Source organism: Aedes albopictus, chromosome 2 (genome assembly GCF_035046485.1).
Source record: "Aedes albopictus strain Foshan chromosome 2, AalbF5, whole genome shotgun sequence".
Taxonomy (NCBI): Eukaryota; Metazoa; Arthropoda; class Insecta; order Diptera; family Culicidae; genus Aedes; species Aedes albopictus.
Window position 1 is genome coordinate 335,508,686 of NC_085137.1, and position 10,574 is coordinate 335,519,259.

General features: G+C 39.9%; 1 protein-coding gene across 1 annotated transcript; it reads right to left on the minus strand.

Moving 5' to 3' along the window:
* Positions 1 to 1,977: 1,977 nt before the first annotated feature.
* LOC109431683 (pyridoxal kinase) lies at positions 1,978 to 5,104 on the minus strand. The gene is made up of 4 exons (XM_029874477.2): positions 4,569 to 5,104; positions 3,050 to 3,299; positions 2,507 to 2,776; positions 1,978 to 2,442 (listed from the first exon to the last, which is right to left on the minus strand). Exons 1-4 carry the CDS (start codon positions 4,656 to 4,658, stop codon positions 2,132 to 2,134), a joined length of 921 nt encoding a protein of 306 aa, XP_029730337.1. The 5' UTR covers positions 4,659 to 5,104; the 3' UTR covers positions 1,978 to 2,131.
* Between the last annotated feature and the right edge of the window lie 5,470 nt (positions 5,105 to 10,574).

Sequence of the window (10,574 nt, forward strand, 5' to 3'; positions counted from 1 at the left end):
ATTCTCCCGAATGCCCAGTGTGCAATGGTTTAGAGGAAACGGCGGAACACGTTTTGTTCGTGTGCCCGCGTTTTCGCACAATGCGTGACCGCATGCTTGCCACATGCGGGGAGGACACAACTCCGGACAATTCTGTCCAGAGGATGTGCAGGGATGAGTTTGGCTGGAACGTCGTTTCAACGGCTATCACCCTTATCGTCTGGGAGCTACAGAGGAAGTGGCGCGTGGCTAGTTCAGATGCAGTACAAGAGTTGGTCCAGGGGTTCGGAGTTGGCTTCGTAGGTCATAGCGGTGCCCTGCGGTCGAGATCGATCCTTACAGCGATTAAGTGGCCGCGGAGAGGAAGTCCCGGTAGCGGTGCTGTCGTGGCGTCGGTCTACTGGGTTGGATCCAAGCCCGCGGTTCGAATGGGGTCCCCGGTTAGGGTCGGGGCAGGTGGAGACCCTGCTGTCAGCAACCTTCTGGTGCAGCTGATAGGGCCTGGAGGGTAGTGATACCCTTGCCTTCAGTAGGTCAGATCGGGTTGCACGTGGGCATCAGTTCTTGATGTCTGCCAAGCAGTTGGGCGCGGGCGGGGTTGACCCTGCCCGCCTTCCGAGGACAAAGGGAGTGGTGAGGACCACTCGGAAAATTGGCTAAGCGCCAGCATGCTACCGTGATGGACTCTCCAAAGCGAGTCATCGACGTTTGTTGCTGCAGGCTACGCAGCTAACCTTGAGGGTGCGATGTGCACTAGCCCCTCTCTGAAGCAACGATTTTTTGGTGGTTCCGGAGAGACGAAGGGTTTGGCAACCATAGGAATGTAGACGGCCTTAACCTCACACTACCCTAACCTTCCTGTTAGGGTGTCTGTTGAGCAGATTTCCCCCCTATGGTTTAGAAAAAAAATACGGTACCTCTATACCTTAGATACACTTGTGGTATTCGTACCATGCTACAATTATCATAAAAATAGCTGCATACTGATTAGGTGCTGTCCATAAACTACGTAGACCAGTGGTGCTCAGGCTGGAGAATACCGCGGACCAAATTTGCAATTCGGGATCGACCTGCGGGCCGCATAAAACATCGATGCACAAAAACAACAAAAAGAACAATTCTAAAGCATATTTATTAAAAATCTGAACTGTTCAGAACTACACAGGTCAAACTTTATAATCTATTGCCCTTCGTGAAGTTCAATTTAGATTTGTAAGTTTGGTTGAGAAAAACGTTTGAGCTTCAAATTGAAATTCAAACAAACAATTTAGAAGTTGCCCCTGGAATTGCCTTGAAGCCACTTCAAGAACTTGTCAAGCAGCTTTTACAAGAATTTCTTTTGAATCGCTCCAAAAAGGTTTGCTGGATTTTCTCCTGAAATTTCTTGTGGAGTTGCTTCAGAAGGTTTTCGAGAAATTTCTTGAAGTTTCTTTTAGTTTTTCTAGAATTCTCTTGGAACACCTTCAAGAACTCCTCTTAGATTTGCCTTTAGAACTGCCCTCAAGTTACTTCAGGAATTCCTCATTAATCGTTTCCAAAAATATCTCCTAGAATAGCTTCCGGATTTTTCCGAAAATTTTCCTGGAGTTTCTTGAAGATTTTAGTAAATTCTTCTCATAAGTCTCTTCTAAAGTTGATGAAATACTTCATCATTAAATTTCTTCAAAAATTAGATTTTTAACGAGTTATTTCAAATAATCGTTCAAATATTTTGATTCGTCTTAAAGTACTTCGCGGGCCGCATCTTAAGGCTAGGAGGGCCGCATGCGGCCCGCGGGCCGCAGGATGATCACCACTGACGGAGACTAAATTTGAGCAATCTCAGATACTCACCCCCTCCCCCTCGTAGAATTTAGTCCATGCAATTGTTTTTGAAAATTTGCGTGGACCTTAGACGCAGTTTATGGACAGGCACTTATTGTATTTATTAAAGATAGTATTGGGAACATTTTCTTGACAACTTGTACCAACAGGTACCAACGAATTCCACCAGGCTGCTCAAGATATTTGCAATAAGTTTTATTGACCCGACATTGTACATATATCATATTTTACAACAAACATCTACAATTTGGTATATATTTTAAAGTATTATTGTCTCATACATCAAAAGCAAAACACAAAAAACAAACAAACAATGTAATAAATATCTTCAAACTTTAGAACAGTGATATGTAACCTTTGGTTGTTCGATATCTTGCTTACTTTGGATAATTTTCAGCTCACGCTGCGTAGAAGTCACCTTCGCCTTTCCGGCCTTCACATCTTCGGGAATGTAAGTTAGTGTTTTGGTGATGACTGCTTGCAAACTAGCGATCGTTCGCTCCAGGGTGGCACACATATCAAATTTGCTCAAGGTAGAATGCGCCAGGAATAGTGCTGCGAAAAGATCACCCGTGCCGGTAAAACGAATTCCGTTACCCTGCTTCGGTATTACCATGCGATAACGTTGAGATTTGTTTCCTGCAAATAAAAGCTTATTCAGCATGCTACGTAATGATAAACAATAGTAATGTCAAATACATGCCTTCTTTATGGCTAACCAGCGCCAGCAAATCGTTGGATCCGCCAAGCTCGGACGAGGAAATGGCCACAGTCTTCACGCCTTTGTCGTGGAACCATTCGACGGCATCCCATGCTTCTTGTTCAGATTTTATGCTTTTGCCGGTGAGTAGTTCGACCTCGAACTGGTTCGGGGTCACAATGTCTGCCAACGGTACAATCGTATCCCGGTAGACTGGAAGCAGTTCCTGCGGTACATACATGACGCCATCATCACCCATCACTGGATCGCAGACTGGAGGAAAGTACACAGATGGTTATCTTTTGCAGTATATTTAGATTAGAATACAATGTTGCACATTTGATAAGCGAAAATTCAAGGTGCAATAAGTATGGACCATCCATTGACGATGACAAAACAAATAAATGATAAAACGCCTCGTAACAGTAATGTCCAATCATATTTTTTTTTCATATCTGTGCTATTAAAGAGACTATGAATATTCATATTTTTAATTTTATTTTTACAAAACCTAATTAGAGGACGTCTTATATACAGACCACTCACCATAGATAAGGTTTGGATTGACGGATCGCAGAGTTTTAAGGATGTTGGCAATTTCCGCCAGGAAGTTAATATTGCCGACATATCCAGTCAAGAGATGAGTGTATTGGTTGAGTAAGTCGTTCGCCTTCAGGCCGGAAAATAACTCAGCAAGTTCAGTTTCGTTCAGCACTTGACCCTTGAAGCCATTGGTGTAGCCAGTGTGGTTCGAGAACTGCACCGAATTTATGTTGTCCACTTCAAAGCCAAGAACCTATGTAATAGAAAAAAAATATAAGTATAGCATGTGATCTTGGAGTTGCTGATACCATTTCTGTTGACATAATGTATATTAGGCCTGTTGCAGCATAATAAAGACAAAGCAGTGCAAGTTATTTTGCAGTTATGTATCATCATAAAGATCCGCCAGGTTCAAACATTGGAAGCTAGACGAGAGGATAGGAGAGTTCAACGGTCAAGTGATGTTACCGGTTTATGGACGTTTGTTAGATACAACGACAGCGGAAAAGATGATAGGTATACCGCCCAACGACTCACATGAATTGGCTGTTTTGACAAGAAACGCCAACGAGTGACGAACGAGGAAAATGTCGCCAGAAGTCGATTTCTAATAGCTGGCTCAATAGGGTGGCAAGAGCAGAAGAGAAACGAATCCACTGCATGCAGCATGAAGAGCTGGAGCGCAGGAAAGCATGGATCGAAATGATATGCGGAACGTTTATGCAACGGTCAATGGTGAACGGCACAAGAATGCGTCAGTGCTGCTCACAGGAAGGATATTTTCTAAGATACAAAAGTTAAAAAGTTGTCCACCATTATCGTATCATTCGTATGTCTGGGGTATTTCCAAATTCTAAAACAGTTTTTACAAATAACCAAATCAATCCATTCAAATGGTTTCAATGTTTGGCATCCAAATTACGTATCTATTCATTATTTGAAAAACAGGAGATGTATAAAAGGCAAAAAGAAATGTAAAGCTGAGAATTTTCTTATTTATCAATACATTATTTTGACTATTATCTATTTATTTTTTTCTGCACACACACTTTCTGCTCAGTAATACCATAGATTAATTTCCACTAATACTTTGTGTCAAGTTTTGTGTGCATCATAGGATTATATTAACACTGAACCTGTTATTTTGAATGGGAAAATGTTTTTATTTCCTTTTTTCTTAAACTAATACTCTTGTGGATATTGGCGTTCAAATATTAAATCATTTTAAAACTTTTTTTTTACATAACTTATTTCAACTATAAAATCTCCTCTGAAAACAACGACGAAATCATGATCGGTATATTTTTTTAATGATATGGTGAAATTCGAAGATCTAATATGTGCTGTATACACATACGCGCGAATACGTGAAATATGCATTGTGTTTACATCACTAGGGATAGATCTGAGTCTGAATTTAGTTTATCTATTAATAGAGTCCATGAGGTCAATTAAGATATAGTCACATTCATAACATTCAACTCAATATACATTGAGCTCTAAACTCACTGAATAGTCTCACCTGCAATGGAAAAACTGCACTTTTGTTACCAACGTATCCGTGCACTACATGGCTTTGGATCGAGAGGACGCGATGCACATCAGCTGACATGTTTACCAAAAAAAAAACACGAATCAATCAAACCGAAAGTTCTGAATGAAATTTTGTTCACGCAGAGTGGTTTTGCACGACTGAGCTATTGCCGGACCAGGATGAGGCTATTATAGCTCTAAGCGTTTTCGATTCAAGACTGCCTGGATGACTAGCGATCAACAACGAAAAGTTTCGCGATAAGATAAGATTGACACTGTCACAGAACGTAGATACTGATAACAAACCAAACACAGATTCGGTGCCAGCTAGATGCAAATCACGATGGTTAAAGGCGATTTCCTAAATACTGCACTTCAGCGCGAGCAGTAAACTATTGAGTAGCCATAGAAGGTGCATGCATTGAAGATGCAAGATGAGTAATTAAAGCAACATTGTAATGAGATGTACTGTAAACACGACAGCCACAAACAAACTTATTGAGGATTTTGTAACATCGGAGAGTGCAATACGTATTCTAGACAGATTCTTCTCGTTATTTCATCATCGAAATCAAAACAAAACTCCTATACCCAATGGGTATATTACCCATCTGATGTCTGACAGTGTTTTACGGTGGTGTATGTGCCATTTAGAAAGCACGTGTTTGAATAAACTGTGGTTGAGTGAATGGCGCGCTTGCGCACCACTACTGGAGCCGCCTTTACTGATGATACTGTCTTGAATCACGTTGTATTTAAGCCCTATGCCTGTATTTTGGTTCAAATCTTATACGAAAAATTCCCAAGTATGTAGATTGATTCCGTAGTTAATCATACTGCGTCCAATTAGAAAATCAAATCCCGGTCTAATCCATGGGACAAATAGATGTAAAAATGAGTACAACATGCACGTGATTCGATTCGTTGGGTTTGGGCATTGCCGGATTTAGGCTTCGAGGGGCCCGGGGCAAACTTTATAAAGTGGGCCCCTAAAAACAAAATTTTGAATATGTCAACTATAAAAATAAAAATAAATATACTTGATTTTTAACTTGTAATAATGTAAGTTGGAAAAGTGATTATCAATAAACTGCGCGCCAATTGTCATTAGACAAAATGGCTAATATACTATTTTTTTTAAAATATAATGAGATGAAAACCCAAGCCATGCTAATCCAGAGCCATGTAGTTTCATTGAAATTAGCACATACATTTGATGATATTATGGTTTGAAAACGTTGATTGTCTTCAGTTTCAAGCGCTGTCTTGTAAAGGTTGTGACAAAAACGAAAAAAAAAATCAAAAAATTTTCTGAAAATTAGGCTGTTAGAGATCATTGAACATTAAAACAGAGATTGATTAGCGTCAAATAGACGAAAATAAGGTTTGAAGTTGAAAAACACCTTCGCATTTTTTCCTGCCTCATAGGGTACTGGTTAACTTCCTAAGCATGTGGCTCCCATTTTCATCCTACGAAAAACAAAGGATACAATTCTGTTTGTTTTGTTTCTTATGTCTGTATTTTTGTTGGAAGTGAGCACGCATGAATACATAAAGAAAGGAATTAATCGGTGCCGTAATCCCTTGTTTTAGAATAGGATGAATATAGGAGCGTGAGATTAATGATGGCACTCATACCCTATTATAATCAAAAGAGCAAAATATGTTTGCACCAAACATTATGAAACATAGGATTTTGATATAAAGTTATCAAAAATTATGAAACTTTTCAAGTAAAAATTTTGGTTATGAAATAATCTGAATGCCTTAAAAGAACCCATTTATAACAGCTCTAGGACATCTATAAAATTTAATCGTCTGTCGAAGTGCATTTTATATAATTTTGTTGAACATAATATATAGTGCTTCAGGATTCTTGAGAGGCCCCCCTAATCGGGGGGCCCGGGACATTTGCCCCCTTTGCCCCCCCCCTTAAATCCGGGCCTGGGTTTGGGTGGCAAACTTTCAAAGTTTTAATGGAAACCGCCTAAATTAAAACCTGTAGCTTACGCGTATTCAATAAGCAATGGAGACGCATGGTAGCTAGTGTTTAATAACACGACTGCCAGGTCACTTGTTGAACAAACAGTTTTGATTCAAATTTGAGCTGCCGCACATTTTCGCAGAAGCAACAGCAGTCGTTATATTTGACAGTGCCAGTTCGATTTCCGGTCGGTCCAGGAACTTTACGTAAAGGAAATTTCCTTGACTTACTTGGCCATAGAGTATCTTCATGCTTGCCACACGATATACACATGCAAAATGGTCATTGGCAGAGGAAGCTTTCAGTTAATGACTGTGGCAGTGCTCATAGAACACTAAGCTGAGAAACAGGCTTTGTCGCAGAGGAGATTTTACGACAAAAAGAAGAAGTAGCAGTTTACACTAGGTATGCACCTCAAATAGAATCACTCCAGTAACTGCCGTTCAGTGTTCTGTTTTCATGACCAGGAACGGACGAGTGGAGATAGGCCAAGAAATTTCTTGCGATCTACGAGCTGCCCATTTGCAGAACACTCGGCAAAACACGGTAGTTCATGGCGTCAGAATTAAATACAGAGTGTTGACTCAAGCCAAAATAAAATTCCCTGAGTTTTCCAGGTTTTTTTCCAGGGGGAAATTTTAAATGTAAATTTAATAAAATTTCTATACATCTCAAAAACTATACAGAAATATCCTCAAAACTGGAGTTAAAAATTTAAAAGAAAAATGCATTTAAGGAATGTTTTGTTCTTAGTGGTTTCGGGATAGATTTCCAATAGTTTCTCTCGAGATTTTTGCAAAAGTTCTTCCAGGAATTTCTTCCACACACATTTTTTTTTCTATATTTCTCGTGGTTTTCCTTGCGGGATTTCACACGTAGTTTCTCCCTTTTTTAGAGGTTTTCAGAGTTTTTCCTTGAATTTCTTTAATATTTCCTCCTGGGATTAGCCCCAGAACTTTTTTTTACTAGATTTCCGCGTTTCTCGCATGATTTCTTTCGAAGTTCCTCTCGAGATTCCTCCAATAAGTCTTTGCGCAGATTTTTGCAAAATTTGACCGGCATTTCTTCAGATATTTCTCCTGGAATATCTCGAAAGTTATCCCAGAATACATTCCGAGAAAAACCCTTTGCAAAAATTCTGCAAGAACTCCGGGAGCAATGGGGCACGATCGGTGAAGTACTAGATTTTTAGTAATGAGCTGAATTTGTATATGGTGAGCATGCGAAATCTCCGTTTCTGCAAGGAAATGGTAGAATCACAGACAAACAGACGTAACACTTCGAACTTTTTTCGATTCAAATCATAGTCACGGGAACATATTCACCCAATGTTAAAAGGACTAAGTTTGGCCAACCATCAACTAGATGGCGGTAGTGAGCAAACGTCACACTCGAACAAAAACGATGTGAGTGCCACGGTTGGGCAGTTGGCCAACTATCAATTTTGAAAAAAAGTCCGTTAAATCGGTGTACGATGGGATTTATCAGAGTGTTACGTCTGTTTGTTTGTGGTAGAATGATGCTGTTTGGGCAAAACTTTGAAAACCTGTGCTGTTGAAATGGGGCACGTTCGGTGTAGTACTAGATTTGTAGTAATGAGCTGAGTTTTAGTATGGTGAGAAGGTCAGTTCTCCGTTTCTACAATGAAAAGGTGCAAAAGGCGTGGGTATTATGATTCCTTGCCTAGTTTGATGCTATTTGAACAAAACTTTGGATAACTATGTTGTTTATGTTGCAAGAAATGGAGAAAACGACAACACTGTTGCCCAAAGTTTTGCTCAAACAGCATCAAATTAGGCAAGGAATCATAATACCCACGCTTTTTCCACCATTTCATTGCAGAATCGGAGAATTGACCTTCTCACCATACTAAAATTCAGCTCATTACTACAAATCTAGTACTTCACCAATCTGTCCTATTACAAGAAATGGAGAAAACAGCAACGCAGTATTCCAATGTTATGCTCAAACAGCATCAAATTAGACAAGGAATCACGATACACACGTTTTTTACACGATTTCCTTGCAGAAATGGAGAATTTACCTTCTCTCCATACAAAGATTCAGCTCACCACTATAAATCTAGTACTTCACCGATCGTGTCCTATTTGTAAAGAAACTCCAAAAGGAAGCATCCAGAATCTCGGGAAGAGCTCTGGGAATAAACCCGAGAAAATCTGTAAGAAAATAATCTCAAGTGGATCGCTGTAAGAAATTAGATAGTCAACTACAAGGAGAAGCTTTGAAAAATATCCGAAAAAAATAGCACGTAGAAATTCTAGGAGAAACTCTAGAAGAAAGGTATTGGAAATTTTTTCAAGAAATCACAGGAGAAACATCGGAAAGAATCCCGAAGGGAATTTCTGTAGAAAATTAGTGGAAACCTCATTAAAACCCTTGGAGGAGCTTTGGTAGAAATCCCAGGAACAACTCCTTTAGGAGGAATCCAGAGAGAAACTTCAACAGAATTTCCGCGACAACATCTGCGATATTTCGGAGCCCGTGGTGTAGTGGTCACACGTTCACTTCATAAGTGGATGGTCATGGGTACGATCCCAGCCCCGGCACTTGCAATTTTTCGTCAGTTCTTAACCCTCCGAGAGCGTCGGACACCTGACCACATTTCAACATCTTCGTGCTCATCACTCTACCATGGACAGGGTAGAAAAATGACAGCAGCACAAAGGCAACCAGTTCGATATAGTAGAATAGAATACATTTGGGCGCTGTACAAAGCGTAAGTGCAGCTGCCAATTGGAGTCGCTCACGTAGTGCCCTAGTGGACAAAAGAGCTGTAAATTAGGTTAAGTGTTTGTAGAATAAAAAAAATATCTGCGGTATATCTCGGGATAAATCCTGTTAGAAACCGGAATTCATGGTGAATATCATTTGGCATTTTTCGAAGGTAGTCCGTGACATTTACCTTAAATATTCAAAAATGAGCGATTTTTCCGTGACTTCCTTGTAGAGCTGGTCTAGCTGGTCTAAGAAACTTTTATCTGATAGTACTATTCGTATCTTAAATTTTATTAGAAAGACACGGACACCGTCTTCAGCCAGCGGCTGTACAGACTGAACGAAACTAGACAACGCACACACGGATCATGTACCAGTGGATACGGAGAAGAAACTATTCTCGCGAAAAGTTTCATCGCCCGGAGCGGGAATCGAACCCTCACCCCATAGCATGGTGCGATTGAAAGCTTTGTGACCCTAAGCTCACGGCTACGAGGATCCACACTTCTATGGAGAAAGATTTGAACTATTTTATCTGGGAGTTGAGTATTTGCAAACCTTTATGTATCGGCCTTTGTTGTTCTCGTAATCATTCGTACTGAATAGGTTCAGATTTAAATTCAAGGCTTTGTTGCATTTTTTTGATGATCAAACTTGTTCATACGTAGAATATGTTTTTCGATTATAGGTTGGTTGGCAGTAGATTTATGAAACGGTTCTGGGGTCAAATTAAACGCAAAATATCCAAATTATACACTGAAAGGAGCGTTGCAATAATGACAAGCATAAACATGTTTTTGGCAAAACATGATCATCGACCCACCAACGCTTCTTGTGTGCGTTTTGTTTCTTCTCACATCAACCGGTTCGATAGCTGAGTGGTAGCGTGCGAGCCTAGTGATGTCAAGGTTCTTGGTTCGAATCCGGTTACCAACAGAAACTTTTTTTAATAGAAAATCTAGTCCATGGTAAATTGAAAACATAAATGTTGAATTAAAACGAAACTCAGTCTGCACAAATTTAGTGGCGTTTTGCATTTAAATTGACCCTCAGAATAGTAATTTTCACCGCAAGCCGCCGTTCAGTGTATACATTTTACGTATGTCTAGAGGTACATTGAAAAATACAAAGTACTGGAAAACATCAAGAATTGAAATGGTAATTTCTCGAAGATCCCACTGGCGAAGCCTTTAAATGATTTAGAATATCGAAATGACCTACAAAAGTGCAGCAACTATGTAAATCTTTCATTATGGTTGAGCACCTTGCCTTTTC

Excerpts from the sequence above, each read along its gene's own strand:
- LOC109431683 (XM_029874477.2), bottom strand. The coding sequence starts at position 4,658 with ATGTCAGCTGATGTGCATCGCGTCCTCTCGATCCAAAGCCATGTAGTG. Across the intron at positions 3,300-4,568 it reads GTGCAGTTTTTCCATTGCAG|GTTCTTGGCTTTGAAGTGGA; the intron begins GTGAGACTATTC and ends TCTATTACATAG. Across the intron at positions 2,777-3,049 it reads CAATCCAAACCTTATCTATG|TCTGCGATCCAGTGATGGGT; the intron begins GTGAGTGGTCTG and ends ACTTTCCTCCAG.